The 24,526-nt window shown below is 42.0% G+C and overlaps 1 protein-coding gene across 2 annotated transcripts in view; it reads right to left on the bottom strand.

The window, feature by feature from the left end:
• The window catches only part of ccnd2a (cyclin D2, a), a 60,107-nt gene that overhangs the window by 35,491 nt on the left and 90 nt on the right, over positions 1-24,526 (bottom strand). Inside the window, exons 1-3 of one of the 2 annotated variants that reach the window (XM_061918010.1) lie at positions 24,124-24,526; positions 20,961-21,176; positions 9,866-10,025 (exon numbers count right to left, since the gene is read on the bottom strand). The exon at positions 24,124-24,526 is cut by the window's right edge and continues 90 nt beyond it. In XM_061918010.1, the coding sequence (XP_061773994.1) occupies positions 9,866-10,025; positions 20,961-21,176; positions 24,124-24,526 (779 nt within the window). The remainder of the gene's footprint in view (positions 1-9,865; positions 10,026-20,960; positions 21,177-24,123) is intronic. The other variant, XM_061918011.1, reaches the window with a different exon arrangement.

The raw sequence follows: 24,526 nt of genomic DNA, 5'->3' as shown, positions 1-24,526 counted from the left end.
TTCAATTATAAATAAAGATTTCTACACATAGAAGTAATCATCAACTTAAAGAAGATTGTGATAGAGATCCATCTGGATTCATCAACTTAATTCTAAACATTTCTTCACAAAAAAAAATCTTTAACATGTCCACCAAAAAAATCTAGCTGTCAACACTGGATATTGCGTGGTTTTATTTATTTTCACAGTTTATGAATTAACATTCATATTTGTTGAAGTATTATTCAATAAATATATTTATGAACGATTTTTGAATTGTTGCTATTTTTAGAATATTTAAAGGCCTAATGGGGACGGCGTGGCGCAGTGGAAGAGTGGCCGTGCGCAACCCGAGGGTCCCTGGTTCAATCCCCACCTAGTACCAACTTCGTCACGTCCGTTGTGTCCTGAGCAAGACACTTCACCCTTGCTCCTGATGGGTACTGGTTAGCGCCTTGCATGGCAGCTCCCTCCATCAGTGTGTGAATGTGGAAGTAGTGTCAAAGTGGAAAGGATTTAGTAGAGAACATCCACGATAAAGTTCGCAACTGGACAAAAGGCCTGCCTGGACCGGAAGTCGCAGACGATGACGTCACATGTTTGATGGCTCTTCACATATTCACATTGTTTCTAATGGGAGCCTCCAACAAAAAGTGCTATTTGGACCAAGAAAACGACAATTTCCCCATTAATTTGAGAGAGGATGAAAGATTCGTGTATGAGGATATTGATAGCAACGGACTAGAAAAAAAAAAAAAAACGCAATTGGGACGGATTCCGATGTTTTTAGACACATTTACTAGGATAATTCTGGGAAATCCCTTATCTTTCTATTGTGTTGCTAGTTTTTTAGTGAGTTAAACAGTACCTGATAGTCAGAAGGGTGTCTTGACGCCAGTGTCTCAGGGGAGTCGACGGCAGCCGTACGGACGACACAAGCTCAGCTTTTCTCCGGTAAGAAGCGACTTTTTAACCACAATTTTCTCACCGAAACCTGCTGGTTGACATTCCGTCTTGATTCATGCTCGCTTATCCGCGCTCTGATCCATAGTAAAGTTTCACCTCCAGGAATTTTAAACAAGGAATCACCGTGTGTTTGTGTGGCTAAAGGCTAAAGCTTCCCAACTCCATTTTTCTACTGTGACTTCTCCAATATTAAATGAACAAATTGCAAAAGATTCAGCAACACAGATCTCCAAAATACTGTGTAATTATGCCGTTTAAACAGACGACATTTAGCTGTGTGTGTGTGCAGCGCTCATACTTCCTAAAAACCTTTGACGTCTTGCGTACACGTCATCATTACACGACGTTTCCAGGACGAAACTCCCGGGAAATTTAAAATTTTAATTTAGTAAACTAATAAGGCCGTATTGGCATGTGTTGCAATGTTAAAGGGGAACATTATCACAATTTCAAAAGGGTTAAAAACAATAAAAATCAGTTCCCAGTGGCTTGTTGTATTTTTTGAAGTTTTTTTCAAAATTTTACCGGTCCCGGAATATCCCTAAAAAAAGCTTTTTTCCGCTCTCTGCGAAGACACTGTTCATTTCCCTGTGACGTCACACAGTGCTGCCAATACAAACAAACAATAGCGAATAGCACAGCAAGATATAGCGACATTAGCTCGGATTCAAACTCGGATTTCAGCGACTTAAGCGATTCAACAGATTACGCATGTATTGAAACAGATGGTCAGAGTATGAAAGTATTGAAGAAGAAACTGAAGCTATTGAGCGAATAGCTATTGACGCTATTCATAGCCATAGCATGGCCGAATAGCTGCGTTAGCATCGCCGGTAAAATGTGCGGACCAAACGATCAGGACTTTCGCATCTTTTGACACTGGAGCAACTTAAATCTGTCAATTGGTAAGTGTTTGTTTCGCATGAAATGTGGGTGGAAGGAAACGTAATATAGTTGCAAATGCATCTGCAGGTTATCCATACATCTCTGTGCCATGTCTGCTTTAGCACCGCCGGTAAATAGCATGTTAGCATCGATTAGCGTAGCATGTTAGCATCGATTAGCTGGCAGTCAACATCAACAAAACTCACCTTTGTGATTTCTGTGACTTTATCGTTACAAATGCATCTGCAGGTTATCCATACATCTCTGTGCCATGTCTGCTTCAGCACCGCCGGTAAATAACATGTTAGCGTCGATTAGCGTAGCATGTTAGCATCGATTAGCTCGCAGTCAGGCCGTGATCAAATATGTCTGATTAGCACATAAGTCAACATCAACAAAACTCACATTTGTGATTTCGTTAAATTTATCATTGCAAATGCATCTGCAGGTTATCCATACATCTCTGTGCCATGTCTGCTTTAGCACCGCCGGTAAATAGCATGTTAGCATCGATTAGCGTAGCATGTTAGCATCGATTAGCTGGCAGTCAACATCAACAAAACTCACCTTTGGGATTTCGTTGAGTATCGTTGCAAATGCATCTGCAGGTTATCCATACATCTCTGTGCCATGTCTGCCTTAGCATCGCCGGTCAAATGTGGAGACACTCTGGTACATTCAATGACACTCCGGACACTCCGGCACATTCGGGCCAGTGGTGCAACTTGAATCCCTCCCTGTTAGTGTTGTTACACCCTCCGACAACACACCCACCAGGCATGATGTCTCCAAGGTTCCAAAAAATAGTCAAAAAAACGGAAAATAACAGAGCTGAGACCCGGTGTTTGTAATGTGTTGAAAATGAAAATGGTGGGTGTGTTACCTCGGCGACGTCACGTTCTGACGTCATCGCCTCCAGTGCGATAAACAGAAAGGCGTTTAATTCGCCAAAATTCACCCATTTAGAGTTCGGAAATCGGTTAAATAAAAAATTGTCTTTTTTTTGCACCATCAAGGTATATATTGACGCTTACATAGGTCTGCTGATAATGTTCCCCTTTAATATTTCATCATTGATATATAAACTGTCAGACTGCGTGGTGGCTAGTAGTGGAATTCAGTAGGCCTTTAAAAAAAATCTCACGTACCCCTTGGCATACCTTCAAGTACTCCCGGGGGTACGCGTACCCTCATTTAAGAACCACTGACTTAGATCACCATGGTAACGAGTATGTCATACAAAAGCGCAGAGTCAAACAATTGAAATACTTTTTTTATATTTCAGGACTTACGGTCATTTGAAAACATCTCTGCACATCATAATGGCAGCTACAGATTCCATCTTAAAGATCTAAAAAAGATATTTGGGAAAGTCCTGCGGGCCAGATTTAAAAGCTCCCGGTCCCTAATTTGCCCAGGTCTGATTCCTAAACTTTTCAAATTAAAACACTTTTGATCACCCATTAATGAGACCGGCCTAAAACTGAAAGTTGAACACTGTTTACAAAATATTCCAACGAGTTCCTTGCTCTCTTTTATTACAATTGTTTGAGCAAAACAAAGTCAATAGTACATCATCTCTAAACGAAAAGTACTGTCTACTATTTATTTAAATCCTTTAGTTTTGCCCTCAAGTCTTACTGCAAACTAAGGCTCCTAATTAGTCTGCTGACGTCTGCAGTAACATAGTGTCTCATTTCTCATTCTATTAGTTTGTCAACATTATGAGGGACAAGCTGCAAAAAATAATTATTAATTCACTTGTTCATTTGCTGTTAATATCTGGTTATTTTCCATTTCAACATGTTCTATCTACACTCCTGTTAAAATGTAAAAATATTTTATTCTTCTGTTGTTTGGTACTTTACATTAGTTTTGGATGACATCACAAATTTAGGTATCGATCTAATAGCAAGTAGTTACAGGATCATAAATTGGTCATAATCAAAGTCCTCATGTGTCCAGGGACATATTTCCTTAGTTTATAAACATAATATGATTTTTTTTTTAAAGAAAAAAAGATTTAGTGACGATAAAAAATATCGATGTAATCATAGTGGTATCGACGAGATACGCTATTGTACTTGGTATCATTACAGCGGATGTCAGGTGCAGATCCACCCATGGCGCCGGTGAGCTATCGTATCCTCCTACGCTGTGAAGTGAAGCATGTGTCGCATATTCCTCGTCCTGTAGAGATGATATTTGTAAGAAATTCACTTTATTAGTCGCCGCGGAGGCAAGGATTAGTGATTTAGAAGGAGCTAAAACTATGCCGACTGCGGATCGATGTTCTCTACTAGCTAGTTAGCCATGTCTTAGAGCACCTCTTCCTGAGGGCATTTCAGTGTAATAACTTCACGTTTATAGTCAGTTTTTACGCCAAAATGCGTCCGTTCTCCGTTTTCTGTCTACATACTGTGTCTGCTTGGAAGTAATCTGTGATTGTGTGCTGCCGAACATGCTCCTCTGTTCGTAAAACGAGCAATGACGATGCGCCGGTACTTCTCAAGCAGAATATAGTACCGTTTTTCATTCATTAGTACTGCGATACCTTACCAGTATACCGTACAACCATAGTGCAAACTAAACAGGAGATGAGCAGTAAACAATACGTACACCTACTGAAATTTGAACCTGGTACAGATTCGGTCTGTGCAGCTAACCAGGTAACGATCAAGTTACTTCCCAGTTCAAAGTGGCTTCCGAGTAATCAAAAAGCATTCAGGACTTGAAGAGCTTGTTCTGCACCACTTGAACCGCTTGTTAGAACTTCCCAGGACAATGAGCGCTCTCTCATGGCCGACATGAATCGATCAACATGGACGACCGTCATACCGTTAAAAGAGTATGGAGTGTTCATTAGTGGTTCATAATCCCCGCCAATATGGCGAGAAGATGCGGCTCAATAACCGCGACAGACAGTTTGGGGTGCATCTGTCTGCCCCGTGCACCCCGTCTATTCTCCCGCTTTACCCCAATTGAATAAGAATAGGCGAGGAAGCCGGGAGCGCTTGGTGTGCGTGTGTAGGAATGGAGGTTCATAATCTCCCTTAATGAGCTTGTTTCTGGGCTATTATCCGGCAGCCTGCCTGAGGGAAAGGCCGGTGTTTCCTATCAAGTGGCCCAGCGGCGCTGACCCTCGCACGGCTCTGCATATGAAATGCGAGGGCTGAGTCTTTTGTCTCCCCTCTCCCGGTCTCGAGCTGAGCTCCTTAGTGCATTTGCATAGTCCTGAATGGAGCAGCCAGTGTTATTAATTAATACAGAGCCAGCCTACGCCACCTGACAAAAACCCACCGAGTGGCCTGAACGGAACTGTTTCATCAAAAGCGAGCGGCTATTAGGAACGATGGGCCTCAGTCTCCGCTTCTCTTGAAAACGGAGCGCCGTGGCTTTACGTTTTTCTTTTTCACGAGACGGGCGGTGGGAGGGAATGAAAACGGGGGAAGGCCACAGGTGACCCCGTTGTCAACCGTCTTGCAAATGTAAATCCTCTTCTTCCGCCGTCTTTGCCTCCTCAACACCACTCAGAGGACGTTCCCCCCACCCGGAAGATTCTCACCCGATAAGGCGAGATTTACGTCTGGGAACGCTGCGCAAAACAGGGGTTTCAAATTCCCAGAGATCTCGAGATGCACCGAATTGTTGACTCACTCGCGCTCTTCTCCTGCCCCGTCTTGCCCTCGCGGCGTCGTGTTTGCAGAGTGCATTCACAGATAAATGGCCTGTTGCTAATCCGGCGCTATCTGCGGAAAAGTCTCTCTCCAAAGGCACAATGTCAGGGGGAATCGGCTCGTAAATTCACTTCCACTCCCTCAATGAAGCCATTACGGACAAAGTGCATGCTGAGTCTTTCACAACGTTGCTTTGAGAATAGGTACTATCACTGACATGCTGTCATTACACAAGAATCTACAGGGAGCGTGGGTGAGTCACACGGAAAGACTTGATTTTTTTTTCTTTCCTCTCCCAACATAACCTTTAGAAATTAGCATTTTCTCACATTTTTTAAAGATCAACCGTTCAAAAAAATGCTTCTATGGTTTCAAAACCGTGCATACTCTTCTCTGAATGATGTCAGGACAAGGAGCTGTTTCCCATGAGGGATTGCGGGTGGGGTGGGGTAGACGGGTGCATTCCATTCCGAGGCCTGCACAAAAAAGAACCCATTGGTGGCAGGAGGCGTCAAGGCAGAGGGAGCGAGCAAAAGTCGTCATTAATATTAATACGTCGCTCCTCGGGAGCCAGATTGGAGCAAAAGAGAGAATCTCCACATGGGAAAGATATCATGTCCTCCAGCTGTGGGGTGGGGAGGCGTGAGAAGTTAAGAGGGAAGGAGATATGAAAACACGCCGTCTGGGATTTGGCAGAAAACCTCTCTGCACCTCCGTCTCCAGATCAAGTTAAAGCCTGCGACTCGCTTGATGTTTGATCTTGTGGGAACGATTCACCTCAAGAGCAGAGAGACAATGGGCCGCCGAGCCTCCACCCCTGCGCATCTCGTCCCTCGACCCCGCATGACATGGGAATGCCCCTCAACCAGCCCAGGGTGCTTTGAAGTGTCACTGGATGCTACTGACAGGCCTCCAACGCGGCGCACACATACCAGGCCGCGACGTGACAGATGATGGAGGCGGCTTTAAAACGTCTTCCATGACACAAGCTTAACTCGGAATATTTTCACGCTGTAGGTAATGCATCTCACTTAAGTTACTTCAGGCCTCGGAGCTGAGCTGTACTTTGATACGGAGCTCAGAGAAGAATGCTTGCAACATGGGAAAAGTATGCTGCCTCTTTTCCACCACACGGCTAGGGCTCCACACCGCTCCGTTTTTCCCTTCAAAATAATCTATCAATAGGCCTGGGCCAATAGGCAATAAATCAATTAGCCGATGAACTCCATAACTTCATCTCTCGCTTTCAAACAGGGTGCGTGACGGTTCACTCTGTGCGTCGCTCTCAGCGACTGTGCTTGTTTGTTCGATAGCAGCATTAAATGAATAGAGCGAACTCTCTAGACCAGGGGACCCTAAACTACGGCCCACGGGAAGACCCGAGTTAAAATGAAAAAAATAAATAAATAAAATTAATGTTTTCCATTATTATTATTTCAAATCTGTCCTTTCGAATACTTTTTCTACAACTTGTTACTCTCGGGGTCTCCTAGCTGCTCAGGCAAATCATATGGTCTAAAAATGCATTTTCCCATAGGTAACGCAACATGCAGGTGCGCGATCTTTCAGTCAAATAGTACCCGATTATATATATACATACACATACATACATAATACATACATACATATATACCCACATACATACATACATACACATATATATATATATATACATACCTACATATATATATATATACACACACACATACACATATATATATATACATACATATCTATGTATGTGTGCTTATATATATCTATGTATATGTGTGCGTATATACACACACATATACATACATACACACACACATACATATATATATATATGTGTGCGTATACACACACACACACACACACACATACATACATACATACATACATACATACATACATACATACATACATACATATATATATATATGCTCTAGACAGTCATCCACAATCTGTGTTTCTGTGGGTGGAGGCGGGACGACCAGCTTACAAACACGGAATGCATGCAAGTCGTTCTTCGCTAGTGAGAAAAATTGATGATGAAATAAGTTGAGTTTGTCGACGCAGAAAAAGCCAGTATGCCGAATATGTTGGAAAAAGTGACAGCAACCAAAAATAGACAACAAAACAAAACACTCGACCTAAAAGGGGAGGGAAACAATGCACTTCACGATGTTCAATATCCATTGAAGTGCAATTGAGTGTCTATTTTATTTTCAGTGTTCGTTTACTCATTTCAGATAATTACAGGTTCCTGACATTCCAACTAAAACGGTAAAAAATACTAAGGAGAAATAAAAATTGCATCTAAGAGAAACACTTGCATCATCATCATCATCATATATCAATCAATTAAACTTTGTTTATAAAGCGCTTTTTATACCTAAAAGAAATGCAACGCAAAGTGCCTTACAAAGTTAAAAACAATACCATATCCCCCATCATCCCAAACACAAACACACATCATACACACACATATGCATCGATATGGACACATGACTGCATGGCTAAGACATGTGAGTAAACACTATCACAGGAGCCATCCGCACCAGGAGGTCATCAGACCATGGCCACCAGGATGCTGACATAAAAGCGCCCTCACAAGCACGGCCCATAACCCCTGATGCAGATGGCTCATCTAAGGAACTTTGGGGTGGGGGGGGGACACACACACAAAAAAAACACCCTATATAATGCCCGTTTGAAATGAACATTGCAGAAAATTACTTGCATACATAATCTAAATAAACTTTGAAAAAGACTGGAATATTTCGACACATACAATTGTATTGTCAGAATGCCATCCAGCAACATTTTGTTCTAATCTTTCACTGGAACGCACATACATATTCGTCACATACAGTTTTATCTCAAGTACCGTCAAGGTGTCATTTCCATTTTGCCTGCTCCTCACTCATCTTTACACTGACTGGAAAGCAGCCTGCTTTCAGTATGTAAAGTCAAAATAAATTGTGCAATTAGTCTGCGTTTCTACATAATCAATGCGATAATGTTGAGTTAAAGCATGGGTGTCAAACTCTGGCCCGCCGTGTAATTTAATGTAGCCCTTGAGGCAATATCAATTTAGCATTAGAGCTGGCCCGTCGGTGTTATACAGCGGCACCGACGCTATATTCACCGCTAATACTCATACTTGCCAACCCTCCTAATTTTCCCGGTAGACTCCCGAAGTTCAGTGCCCCTCCCGAAAATCTCCCGGGGCAACCATTCTCCCGAATTTCTACCGATTTCCACCTGGACAACTATTTTGGGGGCGTGCATTTAAGGCACTGCCTTTAGCGTTCTCTACAACCTGTCCTCACGTCCGCTTTTCCTCCATACTAACAGTGTGTCACATAATATTTGTGGCTTTTACACACACACACACACACACACACACACACACACACACACACACACACACGTGAATGCAATGCATACTTGGTCAACAGCCATACAGGTCACACTGAGGGTGGCCGTATAAACAACTTTAGTACTGTTACAAATATGAGCCACACGGTGAACCCACACCAAACAAGAATGACAAACACATTTCGGGTGAACATCCACACCGTAACACAACAGAACAAATACCCAGAAACCCTTGCAGCACTAACTCTTCCGGGAAACTTCCAGCAAACTGACCAATAATTAACATTTTATTCATGCCTTTTCTCTTGCTACTTCAGGGCTTGAATGTTTGGTTCATTAGTTATTGTTATTTTATTTTCAAATGTATTATTAGCCTGTGGAAAAAAATTTATATTTACCTCAGAAGATTGCAAATAGAAAAAAAGGCATAACATTTTTATTTTAATTTTATTTGATATACCATTGATATTTTTTAATTATTATTATTATTATTTGAAACTGGATTTTGCATGTCACTATAAAGTTATATAAGCCTTGCTTGTTCAATATTTAATGCAAAACTTGTTTGGGTCCCTATTAAAAGGTTCATTTGTTCAACCTTGGCCCGCGGCTTTGTTCCGTTTAAAATTTTGGCCCACTCTGTATTTGAGTTCGACACCCCTGGGTTAAAGCGTTTACTTTGACAGCCCTGTTATTGTAATAACATTATTGCTTGATTTGGTCTCAAAATAATGTTAACATTATTGCCCCAGGCCAACCGTGACACACTAACAACAACTATTTTCATTTAACAGGAGGATAGAGACATTCCTGCTGCGCATCAGCAAAATCTGCAGTGACAAATCTGCTCCACCGTGGTTTCACTCAAATGGTATCCGCTGGGCCAATGGAAAAATGGTACAAGTGGGTACCGTGCAGTGGAAAAGGGGCACGTGACTTGTACAAGCATTGTTTGCAACAAAGAAAACACCGGAATGAATCAATGTGGACCTTACCTGTGGCACAGAGGGCGATGAAGGTCTGGACATGTTTGCGTATAAGAGTCTGTTTATCCTCGGGCAGCGGCAGCCTCCTCACTATGTGCTCGATGAAGTCGTTCGGTGTCACCGCCGCCAAATTCCACTTCAACTTCCCCAACACCACCAGTTCCCATTCCTGGAGTGAAGGAGACACAGAGATTGTGAGAAGACGAGGAAGACTCGAAAATGACGCAAGCACCCATTGCAATGTTGATGTGAAGTTTGCACAATTTGCAGTTGCACAAACGTGAGTTTCAGCTCTGTAGGATTTTATTTTGAGGCCTGCGTTACAAAGAATTTTCACTAGGGAAACAACAGTATCGATACTCACTGTACGATATTATCATGGTGTTAAAGGGGAACATTATCACAATTTCAAAAGGGTTAAAAACAATAAAAATCAGTTCCCAGTGGCTTGTTGTATTTTTTGAAGTTTTTTTCAAAATTTTACCGGTCCCAGAATATCCGTAAATAAAGCTTTAAAGTGCCTTATTTTCGCTATCTTCGAATCCACCGTCCATTTCCCTGTGACGTCATACAGTGCTGCCAATACAAACAACATGGCGGTTACCACAGCAAGATATAGCGACATTAGCTCGGATTCAGACTCGGATTTCAGCGACTTAAGCGATTCAACAGATTACGCATGTATTGAAACAGATGGTCGGAGTATGGAGGCAGATAGCGAAAACGAAATTGAAGAAGAAACTGAAGCTATTGAGTGAATAGCTATTGATGCTATTCGGCCATAGCGTGGGTGTACCTAATGAAGTGGCCCATAGCATGGCCGCCTTATTAGCATCGCCGGTAAAATGTGCGGACCAAACGATCAGGACTTTCGCATCTTGTGACACTGGAGCAACTTAAATCCGTCGATTGGTAAGTGTTTGTTTCGCATTAAATGTGGGTATCTAGTTTCAAATGTACATACAGCTAGCGTAAATAGCATGTTAGCATCGATTAGCGTAGCATGTTAGCACCGATTAGCTGGCAGTCATGCCGCGACCAAATATGTCTGATTAGCACATAAGTCAACAACATCAACAAAACTCACCTTTGTGATTTGGTTGACTTAATGGTTGCAAATGCATCTGCAGGTTATCCATACATCTCTGTGCCATGTCTGTCTTAGCATCGCCGGTCAAATGTGAAGACACTCTGGTACATTCAATGGGGGTCTGGCGGCAGATTTCTTGCCAGTGGTGCAACTTGAATCCCTCCCTGTTAGTGTTGTTACACCCTCCGACAACACACCCACCAGGCATGATGTCTCCAAGGTTCCAAAAAATAGTCGAAAAAACGGAAAATAACAGAGCTGAGACCCGGTGTTTGTAATGTGAAAATGAAAATGGCGGGTGTGTTACCTCGGTGACGTCACGTTCTGACGTCATCGCTAAAAGACAGATAAACAGAAAGGCGTTTAATTTGCCAAAATTCACCCATTTAGAGTTCGGAAATCAGTTAAAAAAATAGATGGTCTTTTTTCTGCACCATCATGGTATATATTGACACTTGCATAGGTTTGGTGATAATGTTCCCCTTTAAGGCCAGGGTGCGAGATTATTGTGGTATTTGTTGTTTTTTTATAAAAACACAACTTAAAATGCGATAGTGTGTAAAATGAAGTGGTAGGAATGTTTAGGATAAACAAACTTACTGTATTCGAACACAAATACAGCACTCAAATGTCCTATTCGTTGATTGATTGAAACTTTTATTAGTAGTTTACACAGTACAGTACATATTTTTAATTTTCCTGAAGGAACTCTCCTGAAAGAATCAATAAAGCCCCATCTATCTATCTATCTATATTCCGTACAATTGACCACTGAATGGTAACACCCGAATACGTTTTCCAACTTGTTTAAGTGGTCCACGTTAATTCATTACTACAAACTAGGGTCGTCACGATACCAATATTTTCGTACCGGTACCAAAATGTATTTCGATATATTTTCGATACTTTTCTAATAAAAGGGGACCACAAAAAACGGCATTGTCATTATTTTAACAAAAAAAATCTCACAGTATTTTAAACTTATGTTATTGCAATTAAATAGTGAATATACGAGACAACTTTTCTTTTTCTAGTAAGTAAGCAAACAAAATTAGTCTGCTGACATATACAGTAACATATTGCGTCATTTTCCATTCTATTATTTTGTCAACAATATTAAGAACAAGTGGTAGAAAATGTATTATTAATCTACTTGTTCATTTACTATTAATATCTGCTTACTTTCTCTTTAAACATGTTCTATCTACACTTCTGTTAAAAAGTAATAATCACATATTCTTCTGTTGTTTGATACTTTACATTAGTTTTAGATGATACCACAAATTTAGGTATCGATCCGATACCAGGTAGTTACAGGTTCATACATTGGTCATAATTTAAGTCCTCATGTGTCCATGGATGTATTTCCTGAGTTTATAAACAAAATATGGTAAATAGGTTATACTTGTATAGCGCTTTTCTACATTTCTAAGGAACTCAAAGCGCTTTGACACTTTTTCCACATTTACACACTGACGGCGGGAGCTGCCATGCAAGGTGCTAGCCAGGACCCATCAGGAGCAAGGGTGAAGTGTCTTGCTCAAGGACACACCGGACATGACTAGGATGGTAGATGGTGGGGATTGAACCAGGAACCCTCAGGTTGCTGGCACAGCCAATCTCCCAACCGCGCAATGTAGTCCCCTTAATATAAAGGAAAAAAAAATGTAACGACAAAAAATATCGCTTTAATCATAGTAGTATCGACTAGATACGCTATTGTACTTGGTATCATTACAGTGGAAGTTAGGTGTAGATCCACCCATCATGTTTGTTTACATTGTGACGCTGGTGAGCTAGTGTGTAGTGAAGCATGTTAAGCTATTCTTCGTCCTGCAAGTATGATACTTGTAAGAAACATACTTTGTCGCCATGGAGACAAGTGATTTAGAAGTAGCTAAAACACTGCCGACTGTGGCTGTACGTTAGGTGCTAGCTGTGTCTTGAAGCCCCTCTTCCTGAGGACGTTTCAGTGTTCAAACTTCACCTTTATCTATAGTTTTTAGGCCAAAATGAGTCAGTTCTCACTTTTCTGGCATGGTCTCGTCTAAAAAGGGACATGTTACATAAGAGATGAAAGCTTCGGACTTACTTGTTCTTCCTGAACAGTTTATTTCAAAAAGGAACGTTCGTACAAACGACAGTGTTGTTAATTGAAAATATAGAACGTTACACACGGTGCTCAAAAATCTGTCAAAATGTTTTAGTAGGACTTTGGTAGTAAACTATGAAGCCGCACCGCTTGATGGATTGTACTGTGCTTCAACATACAAGTATTATTATGGTGTGTGTATAAGGTAAGACATTATTTGGTGTTTTGTTTCGAAATATTATGCAAAAGCAACTTTTCTTATCTTCTGGTGCCTGCTGATTTGTATTTGGGATCTGCATAAGTACTATAAAATTGCGCGTGTCCGCTTTAGTGGTCCGTGTTGACACCGAAATCGATAAACTTCTTCTTTTTCTGTATCTTCGTGTTATGGGACATTCATCCTTCGCTGTTGCCATTTCTAATATAAGTGGTGTAAAGTTCTCGCTTATATCTGTCAGTAAACCCGCCATGAAAGCGCTAAAACAAACCGGTGTAGTGAGTTTACATTATTCACCCAAGTAACTTTAGTTATTAAAGAGTTCTGGTTCGACGGGTTTTCACGGGACACGTTTCCGGCGTTGTTGTTGCACTAGTGAGCCACGGATGAGGAGATGCTGCTCTGTTATTGATTGAAGTAAAGTCTGAATGTCATTAAAACAGTTATCTCCATCGTTTGACACTTCTTCCACTCCTGTCCTTGCACGCTACACGCTACGGCGAAAAAGACGCTGTCGAAGGTGAGCCACGTAAATAAGACCGCCCACAAAACGACGCATCCTGAAGCGGCTGTCAGAAAGCTGCTTGGGGATGATCTGTAAAACATCTATGCAACATTTTGACCAAAGAACCACCATTACAAGGAAGGGTTTTATATTGAGCTACAAATCATAATAATATGACCCCTTTAATGCGCCCTATAATCTGGTACGCCTTTTGTGTGAAAGTAACCCTGACTAGATCCGCTCATCTGCAGTGTGCCTTATAATCTGACGCGCCCTATGGTCCGGAAAAGTTGTAACTCCCAGCACTTTGGTAAGACGGCGAGAAACATTATTGAATCCAATAAGAATTGTCGGATCACTAACCCAAACCGAGTTACCGCTGCAACTTCTTAGCATTTTAAATCTTTGATTTGTCAGTAAGACATTTGGACACCTCGGTACAGTGGCGACAGTCGTGGTCGAGCCCTGTGAATTCTGCCTAGCAACAAGTGGCGGGGATATTGTGTGACGTGATCACTTTGAACGGCACTTTATTCCAGTCCAGTTATCTTTGCCACATAAAACTTTAGAGAAACAGCAAACACAGCTCAAATATGACGAGCACGTGTCTTTTTTAGCAAGCTTGGGACTGAGAAACACGAGTAATGTCACCAACTCAGGTGACCTCACAACTGCAAGTTCCCTCCTCGCTTGTCTGTCTGGCATCTGGGACTTTCCTAAAGAGGCCCAGCCGAGGGGAGGAAGGCTGCGTACTGGGAAGAAGCCGCTTATAATCTGTGTTCAAATGTTCGAAGAGATGAAGAAAAACTCTCCGACCTATTTCCTCTCACACCAGCCATTAAAAGTCATTTGGAAAACCAGCATTGTGGATTCATACGTAGAATGTAAGGACAAGACTACATGGCAGAGGAGACACATGTGAGGGGACATGACACTAAGTGTGCTGTTCTCCTCTCTTAGGGCGTATTGTTACTTTCACTTCTAGACCAGGTGATTAACCGAAGAGTTGGTGGCTAATTTAGGAAAACATTTAGCGGTTTGGTTCCGGACTTCTGCCTTGTGACTGCGACCACGGATGCCCCCCCCCCAACCCCCGGTGAGGCCGCATGGTTGCAGTCATGAGATAATCCAACATTGCTGCCGTGGACCCCACTAGCAAACGGCGTTGGTTTTCTGCTTTTTTCCCCAAATATTGCGCATTTTTTGCACAGGATTACTGAAGATGGGTGCCCAAACCAAAATATGCTGGGGGGCCACTTTGAAACATTTTGTGCATTAAAAAGGCTAAAAGCAATCCAATGAGGGTCAATACATGCTGCTATCTATTCAAAACAGATATCTGTTATAGGCCACAAGGCAAACAGTGCGGTAAAACTCACGACGGTTAGTGTAAATATTTTACATTAAAATAATCAAAAAACCACATTGACCAGGGGTTGGCAATCTTTCCCTTTAGCGCCCCCCTAATGCTTTTTCAAAAATGTATGAAAATGGGAAAAAAAATAATGTTTCAATATGTTTTTTGTTGGAGGACAAGCCTTCCTAATTGTTAGAAATCCCACCTTTAATATCAAACATGCTCAACTGATGAGTATTATGCGAGCGCCCGTTTTGTCCTACTCATATCAGCGGTCCTTGAACCCACCGTAGCTGTGTGCACTGTGACGTGTCAGTTTGTTCACATGTACAACTTTCTCCGCTCATGCTTTGTCTCTTTTTGTCCACCAAACTTTTTATACTGTGCGTGAATGCACAAAGGTGAGCTTTGTTGATGTTATTGACTTGGAGCAGTTATAATCAGGCATATTTGGTCAGTGCATTGATTGATTGATTAAGACTTGTATGAGTTGATCGTACAGTACAGTACATATTCCGTAAAATTGACCACTAAATGGTAACAGCCGAATAAGTTTTTCAACTTGTTTTAGTCGGGGTCCACGTTAATCAGTTTGTGGTACTTCATGCATGACTGCAAGCTAATCGATGCTAACATGCTATTTTGGCTAGCTGTACTGTATGTACATATTGCATCATTATGCCTCAATTTTGAGCTCAATTCCCCGGGAAGAACACAGCCTGCCGTTTCCTTTAACTTGGAGACACGCATCTATACCCTTGGCCATTCTAAGCCAGTAATTTCCAGAAGTTAGCTCACCCTTGGAGAAGCCTGCGTTTTACTAATGTTTTCCAATGTTGTAAAAATGTGTAAAATAAATATAATATTTCAACATTTCTGCCGATGAAGATTGGCATTAGCATGCAACACATTAACATTTTGATAGTAGGCTGTAGACACATCATGTGTTGCCGTCATTATATAAGGTTTCAAATTTTTTGCGGTTCCAGAAATTTCTTTTTGCACTTTTGGTCCAATAAGGCTTTTTCAACATTTTGGGATGTCGACCGCTGACATAGATTGACTGGGGCTGGCTCACTAGTTAAAATGCTTACATGAATGCAAGAGACATTAACATCTTTCCTCATTAGGACACGACATGTCACAATATAAACTGGTATAAACACATTAGACTCTGATTAACTAAGGTATTAAATTGCGCACATTGAACATACAAACTAGAAGAGGTGATCGATCGACACTCAGAGGGAATATGTTTTTACGGTGCGTTAAAGAACCGCTGTACAGAGTGGTATGCCACGAAGCCCGCCAGAACACAATCAATGAAGCATAAAAAACACAAAACGTATAAAATAGTGAGCTTTCTAACAGTGTGTCTAAAAAAACCCCCACCTACGATCTGATATATCACTAAGCTTTAGAACTTTGCTGTAAAAATCTCCTCCCGCGTCTGTCCCTGACACCCACATTTCAGGCTGACACTCCGTGGGAACGCTCCCCACCCACACTGCTTGGTGCCTGGTCTGAGCTGCTGTGACTTAAATTACCATATAAACTAGGATATCATGCAAAAGCACAGATTCCAACAATTGGAATACATTGTATACCACACATCATAACGGCAGCTACAATTTTAATCTTAAAGAACTAAAAAACAATTATTTGGGAATGTCTGGCAGGCCAGATCGAAAAGCTTAAAGGGCCTTAATTTGCCCAGGTCTGCTCTAAAGTGTGTTTTCTCAGATTACTTGATTAATCGGACAAACTAATCCAAATTTGGCCCGCTGTGTAATTTCATTTGGCCCTTGAGGCAATATCAATTAACATTAGAACTGGCCTGCCGCTGTAACACCGCTTTCACCGCTAATAGTCATACTCGTCAACCCTACCAATTTTCCCGGGATACTCCCGAAGTTCAGTGACCCTCCCGAATTTCTCCCGATTTCCGCCCGGACGATAATATTGGAGGCGGGTCGTAAACGCACTGCCTTTGGCGATCTCTACAACCTTTCATCACGTCCGCTTTTCCTCCATACAAACAGTGTGCCGGCCCACTCACATAAGACATGCGGCTCATACACACACACAAGTGTATGCAAGGCATACCTGGTCAACAGCCATACAGGTCACACTGAGGGTGGCCGTATAAACAACTTTAACACTGTTACAAATATACGCCACACTGTGAACCCACAGCAAACAAGAATGACAAACACATTTCGGGAGAACGTCCGCACCGTAACACAACATAAACACAACCGAACAAATACCCAGAACCTCTTGCATCACTAACTCTTCCGGGACGCTACAATATATACACCCCTGCTACCACCAAACCCCGCCCCAACTCAAACCCGCCGCCGAAAAGAGGCATTCAATTCGTATTTTTATTTTATTTGATATGCCATTGATATTTTTGAATTATTATTATTTAAAACTGGATTTTGCATGTCACTGTAAAGTTATATAAGCCTTGCTTGGTCAATATTCAATGCAAAACTTGTTTGGGTCCCTATTAAAAGGATTAATTTGTTCAACCTCGGCCCGCGGCTTCATTCAGTTTTAAATTTTGTCCCACTCTGTATTTGAGTTTGACACTCCTGAACTAATCGATAAGATTACTCGATACCTGGGAGTGCACTGGAACAGCAGACTGGACTCGAAGGACAGCAGCAAAACTGTGTACAAGACGGGCATGAGCAAACTATTTTTCTTTAGGAACCCTCAGGTGCTTTAATGTGTGCAGAAAGCTGTTGGAGATCTTTTTTCAGTCTGTTGTGGCCAGTGCCCTGCACTTTGCAGTGGTTTGTTGGGGGAGCAGCACCAGCAGAAGGGACAAACTGATATGGAAAGCCGGGCAAAACTATTAGCAAGCGGTTGGAGGCGTTTGTTTCAGTGAGGGACAGGAGCACACTGGACAAACTGCTCGCCATCAGGGACAATCCTGCCAACCCACTCCAGACAGTTGAGGGACAGCGAAGCTCATGCTCCGACGGGCTCCTTCAGCTTCGTTCCCACAGTGTTCAATTCAAGAACTTCTTCATTCCGCACTCAACTGTATAATCACTCACCATACAGCAATAGATGATATCTGTCTATTACCTGACCTCTTCTATGATATCTACCTCTCTTTGTTTATATTGTATATTTTCTGCTGGATCCACTTTTTGTTTTATGCTGCAGCTGTTACATATACTTTAATATTGTACATGGTAATTGGGATTTGTTATACATATATTATATAAAAATATAATATACTAGTATATATTATATACTGTATATGTAATATTTACATGTTATGATGCATTTTGACTCTACTTCAGGGGTAGGGAACCTATGGCTCTAGAGCCAGATGTGGCTCATTTGATGACCACATCTGGCTCTCAGATAAATCTGAGCTGACATTGCTTAACACGATAAGTAATGAATAATTCCACTTGTAATCACAGTGTTAAAAATAACGTTCAAAATATAAAACATTCTCATGCTTTTTTATGTTCAAGAAGTTGCATTAATGGTAAGAAGTAATTTATTTATTATTGTTTAGTGTGGGGCTTGCCCTCCTGGGGGTTCTTCAGACCACTAAAAGCCTGTTTTAGGGTTACAATATTGTTTTATTTTATTTTTCTCTCAGTTGCTTTCCAACAATTGTCTTTTTCTCTTTCGTCCTCACTCCAGCCCCAACCCTGTCTCTCCTCCTGGCTGCTGCTTATAACAGAGCGACAGGTGATTAGATAACAAGGCCCAGGTGGGCCATCTACGCACCTGTCGCTGATTTCGAAACCGGTCCTGGCAACATCCTGCTTTGCTACAGGCCCGCAGGCCACACCCCCTCCACAGTTAGCCTCAGAATAAAAATGTTATAAAGAATAAGAGACGTATTATACTCTGGAAATGTTGGTCTTACTCAAAAATGCACGCGTTTAGTTGTGTTCAGTATTAAAAAAAATATATGGCTCTTAGGGAAATACATTTTAAAATATTTGGCTTCTTGGCTCCCTCAGCCAAAAAGGTTCCCGACCCCTGCTCTACTTAATACCTGCATTATCTTTACACCTTCCATTCTTTGTAACTCAGCTACTGCGTGGAACAATATGGATGAAAAAAGTATGTCTAAGTGTAATTACTGGCTGTATACAACCTGCTACGCCTTTCATGTAAAGGAGCATGTGCGGTCAAAATAAATTGCGCAATCCATCTGCATTTATAGATGAGGAATGCGATAATGTATTGTGATTACTCTCACCAGTTAACTCTAACAGCCCTACATAATACGTCTAATTAATAATGAATTCATAGTTTTTTTTAATTAATATATGTCGAGGGGAGCAATTAGAAATACAAAATGGCCTCCCGGCCCTGACTTAAGCACAAAGTGATCATGCAGGCGACACAATATGTTCCTCCTGCACTATATAGTATAGATGCTGCGACAAAAAAAAAAAGGGAATAAAAAGAAACTTGCAACACCGTAGAAACGCGAGTGCTGAGTGGATAGGTCGGCGCCACTTCCTTCTTTGTAACATTTACAAGAAATTCTAACCAAAGAAAACGAAGCAATCACATGCACCGAGCAGCTGATCTCTGTTTCCTGTATCTGCACCACGGCCAAAAGATTGCCTTACATAGAAACACTGAGAGGAAACAAACAGCAGAGGGCCCTCAAAAGCCGAGCGCCACCGCAAAGCCGGCTCCATTCTTCTCGCACGGGGGGGGGGGCTGACCATATAGGAATCAAGATCACGGCGACGCGGCTCGGACGATATTGTCAACCTGTTGTTTACAGAGGAATGTTTATGTAGCGCCACACCGCTCGCTTATCTGATCTGAGACCTGCCTAAGTGATTGCTTTTGTGCAGGTGAACGCCGCCATGCAAAAATAAACAACAATAGTTCACCAAACAATCATCGAACTAGAGCGAGCGTGACATAATAATATCACAAGAGTGTGTGTGCGGTTATTTTTGGACGAGAGGCTGAACTGTAAAAGGCAAACTTGAATTTCTGTGCGTCTCTCTCCCACTCTGACAGGAACAGAGTCAGAACTTTGGCTGCCGTTCAAGATGACCTCGTTGCTCTGCCAGTGCAAATATCTGCCGCTAGATGGCGCCGGAGACCACTAGACCAGTGGTTCTCAACCTTTTTTCAGTGATGTACCCCCTGTGGACATTTTTTTTCATCCAAGTACCCCCTAATCAGAGCAAAGCATTTTGGGTTGAAAAAAAGAGATAAAGAAGTAAAGTACAGCACTATGTCATCACTTTCTGATTTATTAAATTGTATAACAGTGCAAAATATTGCTCATTTGTAGTGGTCTTTCTTCAACTATTTGGAAAAAGTATATAAAAATAATTAAAAACTTGTTGAGAAACAAGTGATTCAATTCTAAATGCAGATTTCTCCACATAGAAGTAATCATCAACTTAAAGTGCCCTCTTTGGGGATTGTAATAGAGATCCATCTGGATTCATCAACTTACTTTTTTTTTTTTCTGCACAAAAAAATTAATCTTTAACATCAATATTTATGGAACATGTCCACAAAAAATCCAGCTGTCAACACTGAATATTGCATTGTTGCATTTCTTTTCACAGTTTATAAACTTACATTCATATTTTTTTAAGTATTATACATATTTATAAAGGGTTAGGGTTTTTGAATTGTTGCTATTTTCAAAATATTTTTAGAAAAATCTCACATACCCCGTGGCATACCTTCAAGTACCCCCATTTGAGAACCACTGCACTGGACAGCAGGCTTTAAAGCACTGCATGTCCAGTAGAACCAGCATCCTTGTGGAACAATACAAAAACCAAACAAACAAAAATAAACAACTCGCTTACCAGCAGTTCTTGTGGTCTGATGGAGTTATCTGTGTAGATGCAAAGCTTCTCCGCAGTTAATGGACGAGTCTCTTTCAATTTGGATGCAAGAAACATGCAAACTGCTCCCAGCAGCTGCAGGTTGCACTTTTTGGTGGGGACCACTGCTAGAAATCTGTCTAAGTAGTTCATGGCCAAGGGGAAAACTTCTTCCTCGCACTTCTGCTCCTCGCAAACCTAAAAACAAGACATGATTATTAACTCTTAAAGTCCTACTGAAAGCCACTACTAGCCAGCACACAGTCTGATAGTTTATATATCAATGATGAAATATTAACATTGCAACACATGACAATATTCTGATAGTTTATATATCAATGATGAAATATTAACATTGCAACACATGACAATACGGCCGCTTTACTTTATTAAATTGCAATTTTAAATTTCCCGCGAGGTATCCTGTTGAAAACGTCGCGGAATGATGACGCGTGTTTGTGACGTTATTGGTTGGAGCGGACATGTTCTCCCAACACCACACACGGCTAAAGTAGTCTCTTTTCATCGCATAATTACACAGTATTTTGGACATCTGTGTTGCTGAATCTTTTGCAATTTGTTCAATTAATAATGGAGACGTCAAAGAAGAATGCTGTTGGTGGAAAGCGGTGTATTGCAGCTGCCTTTAGCAACCGAAACACAGCCGATTTTTCTTTGTTTGTTGTGAAGCTTTAACACAGAGCAGTCAAGCGAACATGTTTCTCTACGTCAACCAAAAAAGTTTTTGGATGGGAAAATTGTGATATTAAGTCCGCTCTTACTTGAGTGGATTACGCGACCTCATCCTGCAGCTCAAAAAGGCAGCTGTGATCTTGGCTCCTCTCAGAGACACTGGCATTCACCGCAGCCATCCGACTTTCAGGTATGACTTTATAATCTCACTAAAATACTATTAACACAATAAGCAGATAAGGGATTTTCCAGAATTATCCTAGTAAATGTGTCTAATAACATCTGAATCGCTCACACTGCCGTCGCCTGGAGCCGTCACCTTTTCTTTTTTTTTTTAAGTGCTTCACTCTAACTTTCCTCATTCATGAATCTTTCATCCTCACTCAAATTAATGGGGAACTCGTCGCTTTCTCGGTCCGAATAGCTCTTGCTGCTGGTGGCCATGATTATAAACAATGTTCAGATGTGAGGAGCCCCACAACCCGTGACGTCACGCGCACATCATCTGCTACTTCCGGTAAAGGCAAGGCTTTTTTATTAGTGACCAAAAGTTGCCAACTTTATGGTGGATGTTCTCTACTAAATCCTTTCAGCAAAAATATGGCATTATTGTGAAATGATGAAGTATGACACATAGAATGGAGCTGCTATCCCCGTTTAAATAAGAACATCTCATTTCAGTAGGCTTAAAGAAGCATGGATTAAATAAAGAAGACAACATGAGCCCCCCATCCATCCATTTTCTACCGCTTATTCCCTTTGGGCTTTACTTTGAGTTCCTCCCGGATGACAGAGCTTCTCACCCTATCTCTAAGGGAGAGACCCGCCACCCGGCAGAGGAAACTCATTTGGGCCGCTTGTACCCGTGATCTTGTCCTTTCGGTCATGACCCAAAGCTCATGACCATAGGTGAGGATGGGAACGTAGATCGACCGGTAAATTGAGAACTTTGCCTTCCGGCTCAGCTCCTTCTTCACCACAACGGATCGATACAACGTCCGCATTACGGAAGACGCCGCACCGATCCGCCTGTCGATCTCACCATCCACTCTTCCCTGCTCCTCTACATCGAGAGGAGCCAGATGAGGTGGTTTGGGCATCTGGTCAGGATGTCACCCGAACACGTCCAACCGGTAGGAGGCCACGGGGAAGACCCAGGACACATTGGGAAGACTATGTCTCCCGTCTGGCTTGGGAACGCCTCGGGATCCCCCGGGAAGAGCTGCACGAAGTGGCTGGGGAGAGGGAAGTCTGGGTTTCCCTGCTTAGGCTGCTGCCCCCGCGACCCGACCTCGGATAAGCGGAAGAAGATGGATGGATGGAATTATTCCCTTTGGGGTTGCTGGTGCCTATTTCAGCTACAATCGGGCGGAAGGCAGTGTACACCCTGGACAAGTCGCCACCTCATCGCAGGGCCAACACAGATAGACAACATTCACAAAATGAGCCCCCCCCCCCCCCCCCAAAAAAAAATTTATAAGTTGCGACATGCGGCGCATTTCAACCCAAAATCAGTGAAATTATGCAAAAAAAATATGTGAAAAGAATAACATTCCTGCAGTTGATTGACTAAGAAAAGAATTCAAGTCGCAAGCGAGCCGAGTTAGCTAACAGCGCGCGTTAGAGGACGCGGAAACGCGTTTTTCTACAGTCGTCATGTTTTTCATAAAATATTTAAAAATACTAATAAATTAGCTGGAGCCGTTTCTTTTGCACCATAATAAACCGCGGGGTCTTAGGCACCATAGCCGACCGTTCCCGTCCAAATTGTCGAAGGTTAAATAGGAATAAAACGTCAAAAACCGACGAGGAGTCGCGGCGGGGCTGCGTCGCCACCGCGCCGATATATTCGCTTCAAAAATTAATTAAAAATATTCCGCGCGTCGGAAGTGGACAAAAAGCACATGAAAATAAAGCTTAGACGATGGGGGATCGTTGGAGATGGCTATTGCGCGGAAATGTGGGGCTTAAATGTCAATTATCGAACATAATCCCGGCGGCGAGGGCTGGACGAGCGAAAGCACAGATAAGGCCCTCGCCCTTCCTCCATTTCAAACAGATTCATACAAAGTTGGCGATCTTAAAAGTCCTCATTTCTCCACTCGGATGACAAATAAGACTCTCCCGCGCCATTCCCGATGCATTTTACGCGCTGTTATGGCTTTTATGACACCGTAAAGTCCTCTTAAAAAGCCCCTTAAAAAAAACAACATGGCGAACGGAGAAGCGAGTGCATACGTGTGCATGAAAATACTTCAATAAAAACAGGCTAAAAAGGAATAAAATAGGCATTAAAGAGGCAGGGGGAGGGAAAGATTCAGGGTATAAGTTGGAAGCTGCTTAAAACATGCGCGGACTTTCAAACGCCCAACAGGTCGTCAAAATAATACTAAAAGCACTCATTTGGGGCTAAAAGTGATAGAAAGGGGATTTAAAGAAGATTTTTGTCTACCTCCAACATCCAAATGGCGACCATTCTGCGCATGAAAGGCTGAATGTCTCTTTGCACGCCTTTAAAGTAGGAATACTGAGGTAGGAACCTCTCCTCGATGGTCAGCAAGCTCTGCAGGACTCGATCATCACAAAGGAGGTTCGGATCGGGACGAGCCCGAATATTGGTGTCCATTTCCAGGCACAGCAGCTCCATGGCCAACACCAGCCAAGAAAAGACCAAAAAAAAAAAAAGGAAAAAACCAAGAAAAAGAAAGATAATCACCCAAAAAGAAGCAGGAGTTCGGTGCCGGACGTGCGCGGCGGAGCACAAAACACGCTGCGGTGGAAGAGAAAGTGTCGAGGAGGCATAAAAGACAGCAGACTGCCTCTCGTTGATGAGAACTTTTCCTGTGTGTCCGCTC

This window comes from Nerophis ophidion, linkage group LG12 (genome assembly GCF_033978795.1).
Source record: "Nerophis ophidion isolate RoL-2023_Sa linkage group LG12, RoL_Noph_v1.0, whole genome shotgun sequence".
In the NCBI taxonomy this organism is placed as follows: Eukaryota; Metazoa; Chordata; class Actinopteri; order Syngnathiformes; family Syngnathidae; genus Nerophis; species Nerophis ophidion.
Note: the sequence above shows the minus strand (reverse complement) of the source record. Positions and strands in the feature narration are given on the sequence as shown.